Source organism: Labeo rohita, chromosome 18 (genome assembly GCF_022985175.1).
Source record: "Labeo rohita strain BAU-BD-2019 chromosome 18, IGBB_LRoh.1.0, whole genome shotgun sequence".
Taxonomy (NCBI): domain Eukaryota; kingdom Metazoa; phylum Chordata; class Actinopteri; order Cypriniformes; family Cyprinidae; genus Labeo; species Labeo rohita.
In genome coordinates, this window is record NC_066886.1 from 25,562,420 (window position 1) to 25,588,107 (window position 25,688).

At 36.6% G+C, this 25,688-nt stretch overlaps 2 protein-coding genes across 3 annotated transcripts in view; one reads left to right on the forward strand and one right to left on the reverse strand.

The window, feature by feature from the left end:
• Window positions 1–6,562: 6,562 nt before the first annotated feature.
• On the reverse strand, window positions 6,563–17,913 carry scamp5b (secretory carrier membrane protein 5b). The gene is made up of 7 exons (XM_051134931.1): window positions 17,745–17,913; window positions 16,294–16,342; window positions 16,068–16,187; window positions 9,820–9,976; window positions 9,520–9,621; window positions 9,287–9,404; window positions 6,563–7,386 (listed from the first exon to the last, which is right to left on the reverse strand). The coding sequence occupies exons 2-7, from the start codon at window positions 16,298–16,300 to the stop codon at window positions 7,198–7,200; spliced, it is 693 nt and encodes a 230-aa protein (XP_050990888.1). The 5' UTR covers window positions 16,301–16,342; window positions 17,745–17,913; the 3' UTR covers window positions 6,563–7,197.
• A 763-nt stretch (window positions 17,914–18,676) lies between these two features.
• Window positions 18,677–25,688, forward strand: part of abcc8b (ATP-binding cassette, sub-family C (CFTR/MRP), member 8b) — a 33,930-nt gene continuing 26,918 nt past the window's right edge. For both annotated transcript variants that reach the window (XM_051134916.1, XM_051134915.1), the window contains exons 1-6: window positions 18,677–18,861; window positions 19,624–19,783; window positions 20,194–20,335; window positions 21,224–21,345; window positions 21,512–21,678; window positions 25,338–25,580. In XM_051134916.1, the coding sequence (XP_050990873.1) occupies window positions 18,841–18,861; window positions 19,624–19,783; window positions 20,194–20,335; window positions 21,224–21,345; window positions 21,512–21,678; window positions 25,338–25,580 (855 nt within the window). In that variant the 5' untranslated portion in view covers window positions 18,677–18,840. The remainder of the gene's footprint in view (window positions 18,862–19,623; window positions 19,784–20,193; window positions 20,336–21,223; window positions 21,346–21,511; window positions 21,679–25,337; window positions 25,581–25,688) is intronic.

A 25,688-nucleotide genomic window follows, 5' to 3' on the forward strand; every position in this document is an offset into this window, starting at 1 on the left:
AGTTTGTGTAAAGGCAATTCAGAGAATTTAAAACATATTATAAATGTTAGAAATGTTTTGCTGAAACACATTACAAAGACCTGACATTTTACACATTCTGCAAACAGCTTGTTCAAAGACACTGATAATGATTTATGAGGATTAAAAAAGGAGCGGGTGGATTTTTATCGTTATAGGGTGGTACACACACACTACCAACACACATTTACTTTCAAACAACATGTACAAGTGAAATTTGCATAATAGGTGCCCCTTTTGCAGTATTGATGGATCTGATGTGCATCTGATGGACACTTTACTATCCAATGAGGCTGGACTTCCAAATTGTATTTATACTAAACACATTTATACTACAGGTGCATCTCAATAAATTAGAATGTCATGGAAAAGTACATTTATTTCAGTAATTCAACTCAAATTGTGAAATAAATTCAATGCACAAGTCTTTGGTTCTTGTAATTGTAATGATTTTGGCTCACATTTAACAAAAACTCACCAATTTACTATCTCAACAAATTAGAATACTTCATAAGACATTTTTAGTGAATTGTTGGCCTTCTGGAAAGTATGTTCATTTACTGTATATGTACTCAATACTTGGTAAGGGCTCCTTTTGCTTTAATTACTGCCTCAAGGAAGCAGAAGGAAGCATGAAGTGCTCTAAAATTTCTTGGTAAATGGGTTCAGTGGTTTTCAAAAAACACAGTGGACCAACACCAGCAGATGACATTGTACCCCAAATCATCACAGACTGTGGAAACTTAACACTGGACTTCAAGAAACTCGGGCTATGAGTTTCTCCACCCTTCCTTCAGACTCTAGGACCTTGGTTTCCAAATGAAATACAAAACTTGCTCTTATCTGAAAGAGGACTTTGGACCACTGGGGAACAGTCCATTTCTTTTTCTCCTTAGCCCAGGTAAGACGCCTTTGACGTTGTCTGTGGTTCAGGAGTGGCTTAACAAGAGGAATACGACAACTGTAGCCACATTCCTTGACACATCTGTGTGTGTTGGTTCTTGATGCCTTGACCCCAGCCTCAGTCCATTCCTTGTGAATTTCACCCAAATTCTTGAATCGATTTTGCTTGACAAGCCTCTTAAGGCTGCGGTTCTCTCGGTTGGTTGTGCATCTTTTTCTTCCACACTTTTTCCTTCCAATCAACTTTCTGTTAACATGCTTGGATACAGCACTCTGTGAACAGCCAGCTTCTTTGGCAATGAATGTTTGTGGCTTACCCTCCTTGTGAAGGGTGTCAATGATTGTCTTCTGGACAACTGTCAGATCAGCAGTCTTCCCCATGATTGTGTAGCCTAGTGAACCAAACTGAGAGACCATTTTGAAGGCTCAGGTGTTTTGAGTTGATTAGCTGATTGGCATGTCACCATATTCTAATTTGTTGAGATAGTGAATTGGTGGGTTTTTGTTAAATGTGAGCCAAAATCATCACAATTAAAGAACAAAAAACTTAAACTACTTCAGTATGGGTGCATTGAATTTATTTAATACACAAGTTTCACAATTTGAGTTGAATTACTGAAATAAATTAACTTTTCCATGACATTCTAATTTATTTAGATGCACCTGTATAAAATGTAGTCTTTAAACAGATGCTAAGCAATCAGTTATTCAAAAGAAGTCAGGCACAAATGCATTGCTATAAAGCAACCCTCCCTTTTTGTGGGATTTTGTACCAGCTCACTAAAATCTTTATAGTTATTGATATAGGTATTGTCATCGTCACTCAGGGCAGATCAGCAGGATCCCATTACGTAAAACTCGTTATGTACTAACTTAACTAGAACCCTAGCTGTTCAGAGTTGCTTAATTTCCCACTGACATAAGCATCTCAGAAGAGCAGATGTTTCGCATGGTTAGTATCATGGAGTACAGGATAATCAGAGAAACCCTAAGGTATATCGTACTATAATCTGCACTCTACATAAATTCCCACCTTTATTTATGTTTGCTCATACAGGAAATACGGCCTACTGAGTTGCAGTAGGGCTAAAACTAATGTAAATACTAATGTATGTTCAGCATCTAATAAGATATAGTGTTACATCAGCTTTTTTACGGCCAAGTTTACCGTAGGCAACTAATACAGTTCTAAATTCACAAATGCACTGTTGTTATTTACAGAGCTGTAAAACTGAATACAAAGTGACATCAAGCTATATGTTTTACTATTATGTGTTTCCTTGGGAATCCAATCCATGACCTTGACCTTGCTAGTGTCATTTACCAGTTGATCTATAGGAGCACTAAACATTCATGCGCTTTGCTGTCAGTAATATACTGTAATTTTACAAGCCATTTCGAACAGAGTCCAGGTTTCAGATGATATAATAGTCAGTATTCAGTGATATAAGGAGCATATGTTTCACTGTGATGGTGCTGACTTTATTGGTTATACTTCATAAAACAATTTGATTTAAGATGGGAAATATGCTCATCTTCATAATACGATCTCCGAGTTTTATTACGTCGCCTCTGTGTTAGTGCAAATCGAGTGTCTTCCTGCTAAAGCAGAGGACGTCTGTGATGTTTATGGCAGTGGGTAGTGCTGTTGTCTTCTGGGATACTCCGTGTGTCAAACTCTAATGTAAACGATCCTATCATTGCTCTGCGCAGAGAGATACAAATGGGGAGAAGGAAAGAGAGCATGAAACAAATCCATTTATTGTCTTCAGCAATCTAATCTGGGTGCAGACACATGCTCAGCAGATGTCCACGGTGAAAATGCGCCTACTTAAATTTGCATCTAAGTGAGAATCAAGTTATTAGCCTGACAAAGTAGTGCTGTTGTCCAATTGCAATCTGCAAGTCAGGGCTGTTAGGTGATGTGTGTCTGGGGAATCCCAGTCTGCAAAGTGAAGGAATGGTGATCATATAGAAATATCTCAGCATAGAACAACACTGCACCCTGCTGGACAAATACTGTTTTCAGTATTTATGCATGAAGCTCAAAGAATAGGTTTAGTTGAATTTAATGATTTTAGATGTTGAATGACACACACGTTTTTAATTTTAGGAGATCCATTAATATGGTATTTCTGTCAAAAACCTTTTGACATCAATTAAATATGTTTTATTAGATTGTTCTCTGAGAAATCAATCAAGATTTTTATTTTTTTTTATATGTGTTTTTATATTTTTTAAGTTAAAAGTAAATATAATTTTTACCCAAAAATGCTCTTTTCATGAAAATAGCCACAGAAGCTGGCATGCATTAAAAAACAAACAACAGCAAATAAATAGATGTTGGTGCTTTATTTAAATTCAAGTCATGAATCAGTAACACTTCTTGTATATCACATGGAAAACAAATGTCTAAAATAAAAAAAAAAAAAAAAAAAAATTGGAGTCAATTCCCTTATCACATACAGTACAGGTATATTAAAGAAAGGAAAAAAAAAAAAAAACAGGACTACTTCATCTCTGGCTCTGTGCTCTTCTGGAAATTTCTCTTACAACCCATGTTTAAGTGACCAGACAAAAACAAAGAAACAAAGAAAACCTCATACTAATTATTTTCATCACATACACATATCTCAAATAAAACGTCTAAGCGTATGTTTACAAAACAGCGATGCACAAAAATGTAGACCTTTTTCCTGTGCATTTTCGCGTACAGATGACAAAGTCAAAATGTTGTTGCAAATTCATGTTTTCGTTATTCAGAGGGAGATGATCATTTTCCAAATCTTACACTTTCAAAATTGTTTTTTAAAAGTTTGCATTATGAGCCTCCCAAAATGCCTTTGTCATGTAAATAGCCTAGAACATTTTTGTGAAACACCTCCTAATTACTAGCAATCTTCTAGTCGTTCATGATTACTAAAATATTTTTAGAAGTCATTTAATAGAGATTACACACTTTTGAGCAGTTTCTAAAAGATCAAATCATTTAAAACAGTAACTAGATTAACCAGAAGAATATATGGGTCATTCTACAGAACTGTCTTTTTTTTCACAAATTTTTTATGTATTGAATAATATCCAAGGTACACATTTCTAGTCTAGTAGTCTCATATTGTATGTTCAGAAAGTTTTGAAATATATGTCCTCTTCCCAAATTTGTCAATACAGAAATACAGTATTATAAAACGTAATAAGAAGGGTTATATTGACCTATTAAGATTTTGCTTACATCTTCTTCTTTTCTATTTAATTAAAAGGTTTTCAGAGGTAAATCAATACAATTATATTTGTAACAATACTTCAAGGTTGATATATGAGATTTGTTGTATTTTTAATCCAATTGTTCTTTGTAAAAGACAAAAAGTTCATCATACTGATTTTAAACTTAAGGATTCATTATTTTGAATATACATTGAACCAAACACTATCATAACATCTTAGTTGGTAATTCAGTATACTTTATTTTTGACAAAACATCCCATTTTCGGTTGTGACAGCACATTTTCAGTAGTGGTTTGGTAGTGACCACATGGTTTGGTAGTGACCACATCACATTACAGAATTTTAACCCACATACTAAAACACTACTAAAACATATTAAAACACAAAAATGTGCATAACTATACTAAAAAAATTATTTTATTTCCCCAAAATAAAGCCTACTACAGTTCTGTAAACTAAATGTTATGGAATAACTCACAAAAAAGTGTTTAATTATAGAAAATACACTGTTTCGGTAGTGACATGAAAATACGGTACACATTTTTTACAAGCTTCATAATTTACCAAAAAATAATAATATATATATATATATATATATACACACACACACACACACAACTGTTTTTGTGAATTGTGGGGACTTTCCATAGACTTCTACAGTTTTTATACTGACCAAACGATATTGTCTATCCCCTAACCCAACCCTAAACCTGCCCCTCACAAAAAACATGGTTACACTTTTAGATAAACATCGTTTACTATTTTTTAATAATTTTTTAACATTGTTAAACATCCCCACCATGTCAAAAATTTCAGGTTTTACTATCCTTGTGGGGACATTTGGTCCCCACAATGTAGCAATAACAAGTACACACACACACACACACACACACATATTATATATATTTATATATATATATATATATATACATATGTATATATCATTTTCTTAAGTTGAAATTTAGGGGGTTCTGGACAGCCACCTCCTAACTGGAGGTACCCAATAAATGATTTATGAATATATGATTTTATACACATTAAGCTTACTGATATTTTAAATATTTTTGTGGGCTTCAATCGATAATATAATGATCTTAGTAAACATCTAAGATTTGAATACTTCAATGTTTTTTAAACATGTTTTTTTGGTTGTGGGAGAGCAGTTTGCACGAGTTCTGTAGAATGGCCCATATATTCACAACAAAAATTTCTATACATGTTTTAGTTGTTTGTAATTATTGGATAAAAATGTAAAATAAATAAATAAATAAATAAATTTTCATTGACTCTTTCTAACTTTTTCATTTCATAGACAATTTCTAGCTAAGTTAAATATTGTAATACTTCTAATGACTAGAAATCACATTTTAAATTCCCTGATTTTTCCAGCTTTTCCATGATCACAGGAAACTTGATTACACATTTTACATACATTCACTTAACATTTAGCAACCCAGCTAACAGGGCTAAACGGGAACATTTCTAAGAACTTTGGCTAACATTGTGGCAAGATTTTCTTAAACTTATGAACAAACGTTCTTCCATTAAAGGGTTAGTTCACCCAAAAATGAAAATTCTGTCATTAATTACCCTCACCCTCATGTTCTTCCAAACCTGTTGGACCTTCGTTCATCTTCAAAAGACAATTTAAGATATTTCTGATGAAATCCGAGAGGTTTCTGATCCTCTCACAGACAGCAAGGATACTACCACGTTCAAGGCTCAGAAAAGTACGTTTCCAAGATGATCGACAAAGTAGTCAATGTGACGTGGTTCAACTGTAATTTTACAAAGCAAAGAAAACAAAAATAACGACTTAGAAATTTAATCGTAAGCTTGGTGAACAGTTTTGGAGAATTTGATGTTTCCCCATTCAAATAGATAGGAGCTGCACTCGCCTGCCCGAAAGGTGTTTTAAAGGTGGCTGCTGAGTGAAATGACTTGCTTTATTCCACATTCCACTTGTGGGTGCGCGTTCACGAGAGTACGTTACCATGGCGCATATATGTGGCGGCACCGGCGCTGACTCAGATCCAGCATTATGATGTTAAACAGTGCACTGTGCCTTGTTTACACGCAGAGAATGATGCACGCTGTATGAAAGCCACTAAAATCTATTGGTCTGGTTCAGCGTCGCAACATGCATGCATCGGGGTACTCTCGTGAATGCGCATCCACAAGTGATGCTGTAAAGACGAAAATGTGTAATAAAGTTATTTTTGTTTTCTTTGCACATCACAAGTATTCTCGTAGCTTCGTAAAATTACAGTTGAACCACTGATGTCACATGGACTACCTTGTCAATCATGTTGGTACTTTTTTGAGCCTTGAACGTGGTAGTATCCTTGCTGTCTATGGGAGGGTCAGAGACCTCTCGGATTTCAACAAAAAAAAAATCTTAAATTGTGCTCCGAAGATGAACAAAGGTCTTACGGCTTTGGAACCACATGAGGGTGAGTAATTAATGACAGGATTTTCATTAACAGACCCTTTAACATTAACAGAATGTTCATTCAAAGTTTTCTGATGTTGAATAATGTTCTCAAAACATAAGAAATGTGATTTATGCATTTTTCACTTAAACATTCATTATTTCTGAAACATTTTAGTTTGACATTTATCCATTGTTTTTTTAAATTGTACCTCTTGTTTGAAAATGTTCAGAGAACAATCAAAAGTAACGTTCACAATGTTTGGAAATGTTTTAAATTAAATGTTCAAAAAAAAATAAAAAAAATAAAATTCAAATGGTTAAAAAACCAACTGGATGTTTAGGATGTTTATGTTCAGAATTATGTCTTCATAATGTAATGGGAATGTTAGCAAAAAGTTTGGAATATTTGTCCACATTTTAATTACCTGGGACCAAATGGGTTAAAATAGACACAAACATAAATAAAAACCAAAACACACAAAAACAAACAAATAAAAAAACAGCACTCGGTTTATTTCACCTGGAATTTCATCTACATCACTTCACTATCAGCTAAAGCCAACATCAGTTTTCCGACTCTGCCTGTATCTGTTGATGACTGATGGTTTGGATGTGTTTTACATGGTGTTGTCATAGCTGGGTGTGGAGTACTGTTGTGTCTGTGGGCCTTGCATTGCTCCAGTAGCTGCATCTAGAGCCACCTGCTGCGCGGCCTGCTGAACGTGAGGGTTCTTCCAGGCGCCGGACACCCACTCCTCCTGTGCTTTACTCATGCTGCCACCACTGCCGCGGTAGAAGTTATGAACCTGACAAACACAAGCAATATTCAAGGGTGTGATCTTTAAACCAGGAGACCTTGTGAAAAAAAAAACATTTTAGCACACTTTTAAAAATATTACTTATTATAGAAATTATATACTTTAAGTGAAAATACTTAAGTGTAAACTGAATGTAGTGTTTTCTGTGACTTAACTGCATTTTATTTACTATTAAGTGAAAATGTATTATAGTTTAATTTTATATTAAAGTGCCCCTATTATGGATTATGAAAGGTTCATATTTTGATTTTGGGAGTCTCCAACAACAGGCTGACATGCATGCAAGGTCAAAAAACACTTTCATTGTCTTTTCATTGCATTTATTTTTACCTTGTTTGCTAAAAGACTCCCAAAAGATTTGCTCAACGATTTATTTCTTTCTTTGCGTGACGCTAATTTGCGGTGATTGGGCCAATGACCCAGTCTGTTGTGATTGGTCTACTGAGTTGCAGCGCATGTCAGAAACTGAACGCCCATCACCATTACATTAAACATCCAAACAGCCATGGCATATGTGTTAGCCCAACACAGAAACATATTGATAAAGCACTGCAGTTTGTACACCAATGCATTGCTCTATTCTTTATCATAACTCCAAGTAATAACAACAACAAACATTCACTATTCATCGACACATTAAAAATGCAGTTTCAGTGCAGCTTCAAAGGGCTCTAAACGATCCCAGCCGAGGAATAATCTAGTAATCTACTTATCTAGTGAAACGATTGGTCATTTTCTTAAAAAAAATAAAATAAAAAAATAAAAACTTTTTAATCACACATGCTCATCTTGTCTAGCTCTGCTCTGTGTAGTGGTTCGAGACAGTTAGGGTATGTCGAAAAACTCCCATCTCATTTTCTCCTCCAACTTCAAAATACTCCTACATCGCCGTTTTACCTTTTTTAATCAAGGGTTTGACCCTCCTTGCACGTTCACTTTGTAAACACTGGGTTCGGTACTTTTGCAGTGATGTAGGACGATTTTGAAGTTGGAGGCGAAAATGAGATAGGAGTTCTTTGACATACCCTAACTGTACCCTAACGGATTTACCTTCATAGGGTCTTCTCGACATGATGCCATCCACAGGAAACAACTCATTTCAGAGAGACAATACCTTTTGAGAGACAATACCTTTCTACACGGTGCACTTTCAGATTTAAAACTTTGCAGGATGCTTTCATTCACTTAAAGCTGTGTTACACACTGCATGAAAGGTAATTTTCCAAAATCCATAATGGGGCACTTTAAATAAATTAATTCTTAGTAGCTTTATATGTATTTTCATAATTCTTTTGTTTCTATATTCCCATTATTATGTAATTAAAATTATTATCGCTGGTTTTCAATGATAATGTCAAGTTACTTTAATGTATTTGCACCAAAAAATGATAAGGATTTATGCTGATATCGTCCAAAACCACACTTCGCCAGGGGTGTTTCTAAATTAATCTAAATTAATAAAACTTTAAGTAAAATTAAAATGAAAATAAAACAAAATTAAATAATAAAAACATTCAAGCTATATTAAAAAAAAAAAAAAAAAAAAAAACACTAATTGAAAATTTTAATAAAAACTGTGATTTTATCTCAGTGATACTAAAATAACACTGGTATGTTGATTATTACCAGTTCTTACTGCCCTCTGGTTGGCTTTTCAGGCCCAAACACTAAGGTAAATGATTTATTTACTCTTGCATCTAATTAACAAGCACTACATGCTCCAACATCACATTTAATGACACATCAGACGCCAGACAACAAACCTGCCCCTAGTCTTCGATATACATGTCAACTAAACGAGCTGTAACTACAGGCAGACAGGCCGACTGCACAGGCAATGAGGCAAACCCAGGCCTATCCCACTTTAATAGATCAGAAAGGGCTGTACCTTAGTGAGCGCGACAAACGAAATGGCAGCGACTGCAGTGAACATGATGGTGGGGATTAGCATAATGATGGAGGCAAAGATACTCGTGCCAAAGAAGGAGATGGTGCCCAACCAGCCACTGAAACAGAGAGAATAACACATACAATATTCTAGTATCAACAGTCAGAGACATATGTTAGCATCCTGATATTTAAGTATTAATTAATTAAGCTTAAATCACAGCAAAATCTTACCAAACACCCCATCCTGGTATACCAATCGCCTGAATTATAGCAATAAAAAGTTGTGCCATGAAGACAAAGAAGAACGCCATGAAGTAGAATGAGCTGTCAGTCCTAAATAAATAAATAAATCATAATAAATGTGTAATGATCATTAATAATAATAATAATAATAAAACAAATGGATTCAATATATCTTTACTATATGATCATAATAAGTAAATACTAATAAATTATATATATATATATATATATATATATATATATATATTCATTATATCAAATCTGATAAACAAGTAGACTGGTGCTCACTTGAATGCATTGTAAATGGATCTGAACCAGCACACATAAGAGCACGGGGTAAAGAGAATAAGCCATATGATTGACATGCCAAAGTTAGTCACTCCTCCACCTCCAAACATCCATGCCATACAGCCAAAGAAATTCACCAGCAGCGTCACACCGTACACTGGAAAAAGAGCAAATTTGCAAGGAGTGTACAAGAGAATAAAGCTCCACTTTGATTGGTGTCACTCATACCACTTCAGAGAGAGAGAAAGAGAGAGAGAGAGAGAGAAAGAGAGAGAGAGTAATGCTTTACCAACAACTGCGCTGCATTTGCACAGAGCTTATGAATGCAAGCTGTCATACAAGCTGAAGACACATGTTCACTGAGCACAAAAAGCCATTGTAGTTCAGCCAGTGAATAAAGCTGACAGAAAAAAGGTTAGACAAATAACATGCAATCTACTCAATCAAATCACAAAAAGATGAAAATAATTATTGGTTCCATGCCATGAAAAATGCTAAATCATTTTGAGAAAAAAATAAAATGATAAATAATAAAAAAATAAAAAATAATATTTAATAAGAAGAATTTGTGCTAAATCATGCCATTTCACTCAGAAGCAACACATAGAGGATACCTTTGGAGGGATCAGCTACAGGCAGTATCTACAGCAAGAGATGACAGTCATTAATGTGTATAAAGCCTGATACACTGTCATTTGTAGCAGTTTGTCAGTACTGTATTAGGCCAGTGTTTCTTAACTTATTACTGGATCCCCATCATTTTTAAAGCCCCTCAGAAAAAAAATGGTTAATGATTTCATTAGTGCAGTGAATACATAAAGCATGAACCACCAAATAATGTATGTATCAATCTGCAATTTAGTACATTAATATTACATCGGCTTTAGTCAGTTATTGGCATTATTACAAAGTGCACTTTTTAAAAATGCACTTAAGTGTGAAATGGCCTTTTATTTCATTAATATTATATTGTCTGCATGCAGGGTTTTTTTCTTCTTTTTTTAAAGCTTATTTTTAAGATTTGAAGTATGCTACAAGTGCACATTCAATATAACTAACCCTAAAAAGGGCAGAAAGAGACATCAGAAAATTAATTTTCCATCTTATTGAGACTCAAATAATACAATTTCATGATTTTTTTTATTTTTTAATGTTTGTAACCCCCAGGATACGTCGCCCCTTTGGGGGTATAAATTCACTAAAAACAGAACACTCCATCAGAACATCAACAGAACATCAATGCTTGTTACAACACGGTTGTAATTCCTGAATGCTTTGGAATACAGACCTAAGGTCGGTCTCTTTTTAAAGAAGACACATTTAAGAAAAAAGAAAGTACAAAAAAAGTTATTGAAGTTTAAGTTTGCAGTGAAGATAATGTAGTATACTATTATTTTTTTTTTTTACTTTATATAAAATAAATATTTTATAAAATATGTTGCACTCTAAATTGCTATCAAATCAAAGCCATATGTCTAAGAAAGTTATGTACCAAACTGAAGTTGATATCACAAAAATTGTGGTTTCTGTGAGATGTTGTTAGGGCACTATAGCAAGAATAACCACTGAGTTACACCCAAACTCTATTGATTTTTTTTTATTTGTTTATTTTTTTGTCACAAATCAATCACTCTCTGCCACAATATCACTTCTATTACAAAACCTTCACCAAATATGGAAGCCTTGACTGTCAGACCTTTCCAACAATGAGTTTTGTCAAGTTTACAAAAAGATTTGACTTTCTAAAACACAAGCCACAGAATCACAGAGTCTATACAGTATATATGTTTCTCTTTCCGAGGGAACATCGAATAGTGTCCTCTAGCGATCGCTTATGGGGAATGCCTTCGGCGCGACCGGTGTCTAAAGCATACATCCAAAACTACAAAATATTGGCCAGCGACAGCCCATGATGTGTGACCACAGTAAAAAAGGGTGCTGGGAGAACATATCATCCCCTTCTTCGTCTCTTGGGAGTGGTTTGTTTGAAGCTGCATTCTGGTGAAAGCAATTTACTTTTCCTTTCAATAGCGGGCGCTAGTAAGGTGTTTAAGAAGTGTGCGGTTCCGTGTCCTTGTTATTTGACACCCGATGACACACACAATCTTCTGTTTAGGTGAAGAGCATGCACGCAATGTCCTCGAGGGGCAATCTGTGTGCATTTCGAGCGTTTTCCCATGAAAAAGCTCTGTGCTCGTTTGTCTCTCTTTTCGAGAAAAGAGGGACAGTCGTCTGCCCCCCATGGTTCAGGACCTGAGGCTACTGAGGCACAGAGGAAAATGAGCTTGTGGGGCTCACAGGTGGACCTGGCTGATGATTTGAGAAAGGGACTTTCCCTTTCCCACTCATCAGTCACGGACGAGAGTGAGCTGCTGGATAACAATGCCATTTCACTTACATCGTCTGATCCAGCAGCTAGTTCTCTGCTGGCTTCAGGCCAGGAAGAGCAGGAGATGGTTGATGAGGATGAGGAGGTTGAGCAGCTTGGGGCAAGAAGGTAGTGCCTTGAGGTCCTCTTGATGAGCATTACCTTTTTAACCACAGCCCTTCAGCCTTTCATTTCTTCCCGATCTCCATGTTGAGATGAAGAAGGCCTGGAAAAATATGTTTTCATCCCGCATCTATAGGTTTCTGCACACAAGTTATGCTAATATTGAGGGGATGTGTGAAAGTGGCTATGAGAAGATGCCCGCATTGAAAAGACTCCAGCTTGCTATCTCTCCATGGGCGAGACATCTTCTCTTAAGGCTCCCTCATTGCCATCCAGACTCCTTCAAGTTACATCACGTCTGAATGGCAAGGCAGGTCAGCAGGTCAGGCTGCAGCCTCGTTGCACACTATGGCGGAAAAGACCTGGATAAAGGTCAGGGTCTTTACCCTGACAAGGTGGCTGAGCTGCGCCGCACCACGGATCTCGCTCTCCGTGCCACTAAACAAACCACCACTGCCATTGGCATGTCTATGGTGGCTATGTTGGTTATGCAGAAACATCTGTGGGTGAACCTGGCTGATATCAGGACGAAAGAGAGGGACTTTCTCCATGATGTGCCGGTTTCGTCTTCTGAGCTTTTCGGGTACCTCCGTTGAAACGATGGTCAAGACGTTTAAGGGGACAAAGGCACGGTCAGCTCCCACGAAGGTCTCTGCCCTGCCTCCGGGCTCAGAGTAGGTGTGAGTCAAAGGGTAGTAGGCAAGACTTGAAGGAGGTGATCCAGACGAGGCGTTCTCAACACCCTCGTCCGGACCAGAGTAAGATTACCTGAAACATCTACTCACCTCCCTCTGAGGGTATTAACATCTGCTCTCTTCTTTCTCCCCTAATTCCCCTGAAGCCACCACCCCTTTCTGTCTGACCGAGGTTAGGCAGAAGTCTCCTGCATTACGGTCTCTTATTCTGGACCTATGATGTTTTGGTTGGTTCTAAGTTCGTAGAACTACCCACTGATGGTCAAGTGGTCAAAAGTTTCAGGTTTTACTATCCTTGTGGGGATATTTGGTCCTCACTATGTAGCAGTAGCAAAAACAAACACACACACACACACTTGTTTTTGTGAATTGCAGTGAGCAGCCATATTGCTATCGCTGCAGCACTCAGGGAACAGGTGGGGGATCAGTGCCTTGCTCAAGGGACTCAGACCTCAGTCATGGTATTGAGGATGGAGAGAGCACTGGCTATTCACCCCCCCCACCTTCAATCTCTGCCAGACCTGGGACTCAAACCTGCAACCTTTCGGTTATAAGCCTAACTCCCTAACCATTAGGCCATGGCTGCCCATGTATATTCGTAAACCTGTGCTATCCGTGGGAACCGTTGTGGGTGAGTACGATCCAATTTGTCTCTAAGTTTCTAATGCTAGTTCATGTGCTCACTAACTAGCTTTTTCTCTGCAGTGCTTTTGGACCTGTCTTTGTTTCTTTAGTTTGTTACAGGGCTTGGACCTCTGCGAGCACTGCTGTGGAGTCCGATTGTGGTGACAGTCTCACTGTTGGCCCTGGATCCAGACTGTATGCCTACATTTTCGGCTTCATGTTTGCTGCATCATTTAGCCAAATCACTAGGCTTTTGCGGGAGCCTCCTTGGCCTCCAGGTCCCCAACACAGCATTGCAACCCCAGGACTTGCAGGTCCTCCTTTTAGGTTAAGCATTCTCAGAGTATAATGCTTTGTGATGTGCCAGGCTGGTATCTACTTCAAGAAGCTGCCCCGCCAAGACGCGCTACTCATGTCTCGCCCTGAGGGGTCTCCTGAGATTTGAGTCATCCACTCATCATGCATATTTCCAAGTTTAAGCTCCTCTCGCTGAGGCGTTGAGTGGCTTTACTTCTTAACTCCACCCGATGGATGGATAGTCTCGCCTGGACCTCCCTGTCACGTTGCCTTATGGTCAAAATCCGGCTCGGGGAGTGGTACATCTTCTTGCATGGATAGGCTGTTGGATCCCGATGCTTCTACAGGTTCTTTAAGCTGCCCTTCAATCTAGTACTGCCTATGGGTCAAGCTAGAGGGTGCTCCCCTCACTGCAAGCACTAGCTATGCAACCTATTGCTCCAAGCCTGAGTCGTAAAGCCCGCCTCATCCCAAGAGCTCACTTCATATGCAACCACACCGAGTGGTTAGGCCTGTTCCTGTCACCTCCTTGGTCAGTTGCCTCCATGATGGGACCCTATTGGAGCATGCGATCCCCTTCTAGCCTGGATCCCATTGCTGTTGTCCCATTTGCGGTCTGGACTCGGTAATATTTCCCACACTACAGAAGAGTGCTTTATGAGCTCACCGCCCCTCACCAGATCATGTGAGCCTTCCACCTTTGTCCCAACTCCACTTATGTATCCTCGCTGATTCCTCTTGAGTAGGGTGTTGCTGCCAAGAATCTGTCAAGTAAGTTCCCCTGGCTAAGCTCATCCAGAGCTGACGGTAGCCCCCTGGGTGACACGCTGGGGTCTAGTTATGATCCTAGATGCTTGGCCTTATCCCCTTAAAGGAATCTCTCTGTTTCTGATTCCAAGCCTTGAGCTCTGCCCTAGGTTCGGGCTTCCTCAAGCCCAGCCCTCATCAGGTAAGTTCTTTGGGGCAAGCAGCTCAGGCCTTTGGCCAAAGGGGATGATGTCACTGACAGCCATCAGGGCGTCCCAGGGGCAACTCCCATTAAGTTGGTAAAGTCGGTACTTAGTGCTCGCCTTGGTGCTTGGCATGCACTCTCCTCAGCGTGGCAGCAAAGGTATACCATTCCCCATAGTGACCGGTAGAGGACACAGTTCGATGTTCCTTCAGAAGGGAATATCTCAGGTTACAAATGTAATCATGGTTCCCTGAGAAGGGAAAGAGACACTGCATCCTCTAGAAGCCTCGCCATGCCTCGGCTACAGGCTTCAGACGAAAAAATGGATGACATGTTCTCCTGTTCGACTGCGGTCGCACCGGTATTGATGCCATAGGCTGGCGCCAGCGAGTGTTTTGTAGTTTTGAATGTATGCTTCAGACACTTGTCGTGCCGAAGGAGTTCCCCATAGCGACCGCTAGAGGACGCAGTGTCTCGTTTCCTTCTCCGGGAACCGTGGTTACATACGTAACCTGAGATGTTTTATGTTCTTACAAAAAAATTTAAGCACTTAATTCATAAAATTTCTATGTAAACCTAAAAAGCTAATGCTGAACAGCAGCTTTTTAAACAGGTTAATCCCCTCCAACATTTGTAAATATGTAAACTAGATCAACTTTTTTCGGAGGGTGAGTAGATTTCCCACTACAGCTGGCCATGCAGTTTTAAATGCTCTCAACATGAAACCAAGAAATGAGACCTACACTTTCCCTGCCTCTCCCCACAGCCTCTCAAATGTTTGTACCCTCCAGGATACATCGCCCCTTTTAGGTTTAAGCACACTTCATCACAAGGTGAGGGTGAGAATATCTCAATAATATGCAAAATAATATTATCCAGTATTATTTGTACATTTTTAAGATGCATAGATCAATAATTACTAATTCTTATTGGTTTTTGATTGCCTTTTCTGGCACGAATACTAAGGTAAATAATTTATTTAAATAAATATGAGGGAAAAAAACATGCAAATACTTAATGACATACACTAATCCAGCATTTTGTACAGTTAAAAATGATTCCACAGACTCACTGTAATTACAGACTTTACCATTGGAGGTCTGAGACAGTTAATGAGTAGTCATTTTCTAAACAGAATATAATTTAGAAGTTAGTTTCACATGCTTTTTTTTTTTTTTTTCAGACTCACAGATCCACAGGTAGTAGAGTCTTTTGCACATGGTGCGGTGCTGGTCAGGAATCTCCTCAAAATCCTGGTAGAAGCATGGCTTCAGAGGAATAAAACCAGGCAGAGGTGGAAAGTTGTTTTCTACAGGACGAATAAACAGGACAATGCATCAGTGTAAAATACAGTTAGTTGTTGTTGTGCTTTTAATGTAATGAATTCAACATATGGACTGATTCAGGGTCCTTACCAGCCATTGAAAAACTGGTAATGGCTACTTGTTCTTAAGAGCTGTGAATCTACAAGTGAAGAATATACAGTATGATGAGCCCAATACACATTCTGAACATTTACAGAACACTGACCAACAGTAGGGCTTGTGGAGTAAGTTGTCCCAGAGTTTGGATGTTTTTTTCTTTTTTTTAAGTCTCTTCTGCTCACCAAGGCTCTATTTATTTGATCAAAAATACAGTAATGTTGTGAGATATTATTGCAATGTGAAAATAAGTGTTTTCTGTGTGAATATATAGTAAAATGTCATTTATCTCAGCATCATTGCTTCAGTCTTCAGTGTCACCTGATCTTTCAGAAATCATTCTAAAATGATGATCTGCTGCTCAAGAAACATTTCTGATTATTATTAATGTAGAAAACAGTCTTGCTGTTTTATATTTTTGTGGAAACCATGACACACACACACACACACAATTAATACTTAGGTACTAATTAATATTAAGTACTTAATACTGAAGCACTTACTGTATAAATAAGTATTTCTTAATTAATCAATATGTAAGGGTGCAAATAGGGACAGTAAAGACATAATAATGTTACACAAAAAATGCTGTTCTTTCGAATGTTATGTTCATCAAAGAATCTTGAAAAATGTTTTACAGTTCCCACAAAAATATCAAGCAGCAAAAACTTAAGATATTAACAATAACCACTATTAATAATTGAGCAGCAATAATAATTGCTAATAATTAGGCACACAATCAGCATATTATTAAATCAGCATAAAACCACCAATCAGCATATTAGTCTTCAGCGCCACATGATTCTGGAGTAATGATGCTAAAAATTCAGCTTTGATCACATTTTACAATATATTCACATAGAAAACAGTTATTTAAAATAGTAATAATAATATAGTTTTTATTATTTTCAATCAAATAATTGCAGCCTTGGTGTGCAATTTTAATGTCAAGAATATTAAAAGAGCTGATTCCCAGCATGACACTGGTAATGTATATTAACATAATATTAATACTACTACTACTACTAATAATAATAATAAAATACAAAAGAATTAGAAGAATCAACAAGATGTCTGAAATCGTCTTATATTCAAAGTTCATCTGAAGAACTGAATGTTTTGTTGAAAGAAATTGTGAAATGTCTTTAAGTTAATAGAGTTGAATGTCTCAGGGTCTGCAGCCTGGGAGTGTGTTAAGAGCTCCTGGATTAAGGATCACAAACGTGTGTTTTGTAAACTTATATATACTAACACATTGAAATGCGTCTAAACGCGGATCGCAAAATAAATCATCGAACTATTGTTTACAGCCCTAATGCTGCATTTGTTTGTTTTCACGGCCATTTACTACAAACACAGAGCAAATGAAATTCATCCATCATGTCAGCTCAAGCTAAGCTCAAGCATTAACAGAGACTGAATGGAGAGGGAAATAATCGCCTTACCTTCTCCTGCACACCGAGCGCCTCTACAATAACATGGCTTTCTAGTGCATATTTAAACACTCGTTCACACCCTATCAAACACTCGCACAAACTAAAGTAAGCAAATTGTTTGGCTTGTTTCTGAAGTGTGTTGTAATTTTCACTGAGTGAGAGTTAACGCTCTCCGCATATCCAGAACCCATCAGTGACTACGCTTACGGATTTTAGCCAATAGGAGTGCCGTATTACATTCTAAACACGCCCTCTTCCACCTCGTTGGCCAATCCCCACCCTGGGTGGCGGTTGCTCTCCACAGTGCTGAAGTTGGTGTTTGGTGGGCGTGTTAAAGACGGAAACCTTCGACCTTCGACTGACCTCATTATCATTTGAGTGTTTTCATACATAAAACGAATGCACTCTCCAAAAATGTTCTTCTGTATGTTTTTTGAAGTTAATCGTATTTTAATCACAAGAGATTTCAAATAACTTCAGAAATTTTCTGTTCAGTTATTTTCTGTGAAATGTGCTAGCAACTTCTGGGTGAAAAGTGTTTCTACAATATTTTAGTGTTCATGCATTGTCATCATTTTACCACTAAGTGGCAGAGTTTCTTTGTCAAGTCTACTGTGCAGCTTCGTTTTTAGTACTATCATGATTTTAAATTTACAAACTACTTTTTTTCCTGAACATTACAGTACATTTTCATTGTAATTAAAATCATAAAACAATCACACACACTTTTAAAGGTAACTGATATATTCGCCTTATAGACAGTGTTTTAAATTCGGAAGGTACACAGAGAAAATATGCATTTTTGTGTTTATAATTATTTATTTCCCAATTATTTGCGGACATTTTATCGAATATAATACATTCATAGAGAGAAGGGATGAGGGTGGAGATTAAAAGACAGTGAGTGAGGACTGATAATCTCGCGCTCAGAGCATCTCATGTCAGTCAGATCAGAGCAAGAGCAGCTCATCGCACAAAATCACACTCTCCTACTGCAAACTTCACTTCTAGCGATGTTTTCCGTCTTTATATGGCTTCTAACACGCTTTTAGTACTGAAATATTGCCCCGCCATCGTGGGAAAAATGAAATAACCGCTTTTGAAGATGATGCGAGGATACAGACCGGTGAGTAGCTGCATTTTCATTGATATTTTCATTTAAAGTTTTAGTATGAACGCTTATTCGGTGAATACTATGTATCTGTTTTTCTGGAGATTAATTTGAACTTGCTTTTTTTATAATATTTAAAACATAATTTCCTCAAATGTAGCGTTTTCACAAACGTGCGATATAAAAATGTTAAAACAAGTTCGAATGACGTCGTTTTTAATTTTTGTTTTCATAACTACTGCAGAATAATGCAATATTATTATTTTTTTAATATTGTTGTCGAACTCAGTTTATATCCTTATGGGAAAAAGCTGTGATTAAAATATTACTTGCACAAACAACCCTTGCATGTGTTTTATTAAAAAAAAAAAAAAAATAATAATAATATCTGAATCCTGACTGCATTAGGGCACACCAAAGTCATTTTTAACAAAACTCAGAAAGAAATAGATCACTTAATGCACACTTTTATAAGTGTGATATCAACGACAGATGATTCATTTGGTGACAATATATGGTTTATATATATAACTGATATGATGTTTGCAGTAAGATGATTTAAGGATCTACATATTGCAATTGCAATATGGCTTTTATTTATTTATTTATTTATTTTTTAATTCAAACTGTGGATCGGAGGATTACAGTAGCTTTACCTCAGGATACCCCTGTGCTTCAGACACAACAAATCCTTTTTAATGACTCGTCTGCTGCATTTACATATTTCCATATCTGGCACATTTGTTGCCTATTTATTCTCTGTTTTCGTCTCCTCAGACTCCTGTCTCCAACTCAACTCTGTCCTTTTGTGGTTCTGATAACTCTTCAGCGTATAAGGTTGATAATGGCCTTTTGAATAATGGCTGCTTTTTGGATGCTCTCGGTGTCGTCCCTCATGTCTTCTTGCTGTTTAGCACCTTCCCCATCCTCTTCATCGGTGAGATGCTTTCTCTCCTTTTACATTTGCACTGGGGAACTATTCATCATGAACCTGGGCTTGGCTTCAAAGCAGTAATATAGGTAGTAACATAGGAAGATACAAATGAGAATATATCCAACATTATTGAAGTGGATTGAGAAAAAATCAGAGCTACACTCTTACAATTATGTTTTCAAAAGGAGTTTTCACAGCAGTGCCATAGAAGAACAATTTTTGGTTCCCTAAAGAACCATTTTTCTTAGTTTGAGAATTATTTTTCACTATAAAAAGCTTTTTATAGTTTTTATACGTTTGCATTGATATTGAAGGTTTTTCATGGAACTATTGATGACAATAAAGAACGTTTATTTTTTTAAACATGTACATGAATGAAGAAGCTCTCTTTGTTTGTATGGTTGTGTTTGTAGGTTGGGGCAGTCAGAGCTCTAAGGTTCACATTCATCACAGCACGTGGCTTCATTTCCCTGGTCATAACTTCCGCTGGCTGCTCACCACCATTCTGCTCTTTGTGCTGGTGTGTGAGATCGCTGAGGGAATCGTGTCGGACGGGTAAGAACAACTACGAAACAATGGCCTCGCTTCAGTGATTTGTGTTTGACAGTATTACAGTTATTTCTGAGGATTGAAATTGTTAGATATGGAGTAAATATAACATTATAGATTAGAAAATTATATAAATAAATATATATATATATATATATATATATATATATATATATATATATCATATAAAAAAGTTATTTAAAATGAAGAAGTATTGGAGATTAAGATTGCTTGTTAACAAATCAAATGTAATCACATTTGTAACACTAACAAAAAAAAATCTGGGATAAGTAATAGTTATTTATTTATTTATTTATTTATGTATGTATGTATGCATTTATTTTATTTAATTTTATTTATTATTATTATTGTTATTATTTTTTTCAAAGAAAAATAAATTAATACTTTTATTAAGCAAGGACACATTAAGTTGATCAAAAGTGGCAGTGAAGACATTTATAATGTTACAGAAGATTTCTGTTTCAAATGCGAAAACTTTCTATTCTTAAAAGAATCTTAAAAAAATAATAATAATAAAGCACCACAACTGTTTTTAACATTCATGAGAATCATAAATGTTTCTTGAGCAGCAAATCAGCATATTAGAATGATTTCTGTAAAATCATATGACTCGAGTAATGATGCTGAAAACTTTTCAATTGTAATAATGTTTTTACAATATTGATGTTTTTACTGTATTACTGTATGCAGCAGAAGAGACTACTTTCGAAAACATTCATTTTTTTATGAATTTAAACAAATGTTATTTGCATTGAGATAAAAACAGTTTAAATGTCTTCAGCACAGAGCAATATATAATAATACAGGCTGTTCACTGTGTGATGAGTATGATTTTGCTGCAGTATTTAGTAACTGAATTAAATTTTCCACCAGGTTTAATCAGTCCCGTCATCTCCACCTCTACATGCCGGCAGGACTTGCTATACTGGCTGCCATCACATCCATCGTCTATTACCATAACATCGAGACCTCCAACTTCCCCAAGCTACTTATAGGTATAAACAGACCCTGACAGCATGATTTCACATTGGATTGATGAAGTTATTATGATCCCTGAGACTGACACTGGATATAGTGTAAAAAATGGAACTGACCAGACAGCATGCAAATATGAGAAAACATCTCTTAATATGTTTATGAAATATTTCTCTTCATATCCAGCATTGCTGATCTATTGGACTTTGGCCTTTATCACCAAAACCATCAAGTTTGTGAAGTATGACGATCACGGCATTGGTCTTAGGCAGCTGCGTTTCTGCATCACAGGACTGCTGGCGCTTCTGTACGGCCTGCTGCTGGGAGTCGAGGTTAATGTAATACTGCAGAGGGTAAGTACGGGGTCAAAGGATTATAGAGGGATGTGTTTGTGTAGAATAATGCATATCTGTAACACAGAGAGTGGATTAATGGAGACAGTGTTTAATAAATCTGTCTATGTGTACCCTTACTTCTTTTTCCAAACTGGTGACTAGTGAAATCAGAAATGTCATATATATATATATATATATATATATAAGGGGTGTAACGGTGCGTGTATTCGTAGCGAGGGCACGGGGCAAATTCCAAATGGAAATGATGCCTTATGCCCTACTCCCTTGGAGTTTAGACTTTAGAGTGAGCAGGCCACGTGCATGTCATTATGTAGCCTATGTTTGGAATGCATTCGGCAAACAGGGCGACGTGATTCCCTCATTATCTTCAGCTGACATGTTCCTGTGACAACGCAACACGGTGTCCGTCAGCAGATGTCGCCGTTCTTGTTATTGTTGTTAGCATAACTGTTGCAAATAAACATAAGGTCTACATTTTAGATTTTTTAAAGGTTTTAAAATACATAATATATAAAAACTATATATATATATATACATTTTTAAAACTTTTTAAAATATAAAATAAATGTTTATTTGCAACAGTTATGCTAACAACAGTAAAAAGATTAAAACAGCGACATCTGCTGACAGTCCCCGTGTTGCGTTGTCACAGGAACATGTCAGCTGAAGATAATGAGGGAATCACGTCGCCCCATTTGCCGAATGCATTCCAAACATAGGCTACATAATGACATGCATGTGGCCTGCTCACTCCAAAGTCTAAACTCCAAGGGCTCTGCCCTTCGAAGGGAGTAGGGCATAAGGATGGTCACTTCCATTTGGAATTTGTCCCGTGACGGTTTGGTACGAATACACATACCGTTACACCTTTTATATATATCAGAGGTAGCGTTAACCGAAAATTGTCCGTCATTGACGGAATTTTTATCAGTGACAGAAAAAACTAAAGGCCGTCCGTCATTTTGACAGATTACACTGAGTGTGATCTATTTCCCACCAGCTGGTAGCGAGTGCGCTCCGATGTAGCAGCAGAGCGCTGGATCCAAAACAAAAACGAAACTGTCACGAATGTTTTCCTATGCATTTGATTACGCACAGGCGAGTACACAGAAGCACAACGATCTAACATGCCACATTAAAGAGCACCAAAACGGCATTTATTGCTTGAATTTCTTAACGAAGTGGTCAGAATTTGAAATCTGAGACTTTGTTTGATATCAAAAGTAACACAAAGCCTAGCCTATTGCTATTTGTTTATTTGTTTATTATGCTATTTATCAACTGAAAAAAGCATAGACCAAAAAATCAATTCATTAAAATGAGAACTTATTAAACTCAAGAAATCTTTTTTTTTTTTTGTTTACCCAGCTTTAGCATATTTTGTTGTCAGCGCTGTCATCCTGTAACTTAGGTTCATGATTAAAAATGAAAATGTGAACAAAAATAAAATCAATTAAGTGTTTTAATCAACTGTAGCAACTGTTCGCATCCATGTTGGACAATAAATTACAGCATGAGGGAATTTGCGCTTTAGGTACGGCATGATCCCCTCTGTTGCATAATCACACTGCTTCAGCTCCATGTGAGATTAAGATACTGAGAACCTGGTTATAGTTTGCAGCTGAATCAAATGGCACCGTAGTGCACAATGAACTTCTGATGACGTCTGACAGCTGTTTGCTAGCCACGTCAGTTCTCGTTGGATGGAGGGGGGGGCGGGCAAATCCCTTACTTTCTGGTGACTTTGCTAAGCTGTTTATCGGGATGGTTGTGTTCTGTTGCTTCTGAGGAGAACAGAGACTCATTCCAGATCTTGAATTTATGACTGCTTAAAAATGAATGTTCATAACTCACTGGGGATAATCCCATCTCATAACTTCACTGTGTTTGGCCTCATACAAGTAGAATACATTTTTAGGCTGTTACCAGATGAGCAAGGCTGTTTGGTGAAGAAAAAACAACAAAAAACAAACAAAACGAAAAGAAACAAAAAACAAAACAAGAGCTAAGCTCCATGATAACAATAAATTTCAACCAGTGTCAGATTATAGTTTGTCAAAAAAAATTATCATCATTTGTTTTTGGACATTCTGGAGTTTGAACAATTGGAAACAAAGTTTCTAGACATGTCAACAATTGTGCAAAAAAACAAGAGTCAAGTTTTACTCAAGTTTTAGATAAAACTAATAGTTTTATCACAGTTTTAAAAAGAGTAGATATTATGAAAACAATATCTTTAATACTTTAATACTCTTTAATGCATACAGTATGGCTGCCCACTGCTCCGAATGTGTGTGTGAGTTTGTTCACTACTCACTGTTGTGTGTATGCACTTGGATGGGTGAAATGCAGAGCGCAAATTCTGAGTAATGGTCAACATACTTGGCCACACGTCAGGTCCTTTCCTTTCCTTCCTTATGTTCCTTCCCGCATGTTATCTACAATTAAATGAAAATGTATTATGGTTTAAATTTATATTAAATGCATTTAGTTGAACTTTAGAGTGTTTTTTGATCCACTTAAGTAGGACTTTGGTACATCTTTATATGTAATTTCATAATTCTGTTATATGGTGATTTTTTATTGTCTTTTAAATATGGTTGAAGTTACTGCTGAATGTACTGTCAAACATTTATGGTAAATTAAAATATACTTTAATGCCATTTCTATTGTCATGTATTTGAATTGTATTTTGTTACAATTTAGTACATTTAAAATATATTAACTTTAAATGTAATATCAAATAACACATTGCATTTAAAAATTATAATCAGGTTTTTTACATGTGCTTCAGTATGTTAGTCAACACATCAAAATAATTGTACTTCCGTAAAGCACGACAAAAGATTACTAAAACATATTGATTTAAAATGTACTTTAAACTATAACTTTTATTTGACATTATTACAAAATAAAAGTTTATTACTTAAAAGTAATAAGTAATAAAAAATATTACTTTTTAAAGTTTTATTAATATTTGATGATTTTTTTTTTTTTTCTCAATACTTTATATTTATTTTACAATTCTTCATTTTTGTTTGCTAAATACTTTTATTTTGCTTTGCAAAGCTTTATTTTCTTTTGCAAAACAATTTGTGGCATGGTTTTGACTCCATAATGAATATCTTTTCCAACCCTAGCAACACCCTTGTAACAGACACAGATGCAAAATGATTTGTGTGATTAAATTATACGGCACAGTCAAACATATCAGGCAGTTTAAGTTATTACAGAGAATCAGTGCTCTGAAATGCAGAGAAATTCTGCATTCGCTAAAGTTTGGGAAAAGCTTTGTTGTTGTTGTTTCAACATGTGGTCCTTTAAAAGGCCTTTCTCTTCCAATTGATTTACTAAGTAGTGGGAAACTTAAGTGGTCTTCACAAAACCAAGATCCACTAAACATTTAGGATAAATTAGAACAACAAATTTGAGCTTGACCCCATCAATGCCCTCACTTTTGCTCTCTTCTAAATAGTAAATAGACACAGTAGTAAATCGCTGCGTCCATGTTCTGACATTAAGAGGAAAGCTTTCCAAAACAGTAGAAGCTGTTATACCAGTAAAAAAATAAATTTATGATGGTTTTGAAATCCAAATGCACATATGCCTGTGTTGTTCATGCTTGACTAATGACTGTGTTCTTGGTTCGGTTTCAGCGCTACATGTGGTTTCAGTATCCCACAGAGGTCAAGCCACCTGATGACCTCCAGGACCTGGGTGTTCGCTTCCTGCAGCCGTTCGTCAACCTGCTTTCAAAGAGCACATACTGGTGGATGAACACCTTCATCACTTCCGCACACAAGCGGCCCATAAACCTGAAAACTATTGGCAAGCTGCCCATTTCCATGAGAGCTCTTACCAACTACCAAAGGCTCCGCAAGGCCTTTGATGCACAAATGGTACGTTAACTTCTAGCACTGCATTAAAAGGATCTGTATTACATTCTATCCTGTTTTGAGGATTTTCCTATCCTGTTTTAGACTCTAAAGTTTCAGTTTATTGTAGTG

Coding starts and splice junctions, on each gene's coding strand:
- scamp5b (XM_051134931.1), bottom strand. Junction 9,622..9,819: donor TCCATTTACAATGCATTCAA/GTGAGCACCAGT, acceptor TTATTTATTTAG/GACTGACAGCTCATTCTACT. Junction 7,387..9,286: donor CGTTTGTCGCGCTCACTAAG/GTACAGCCCTTT, acceptor TGTGTTTGTCAG/GTTCATAACTTCTACCGCGG.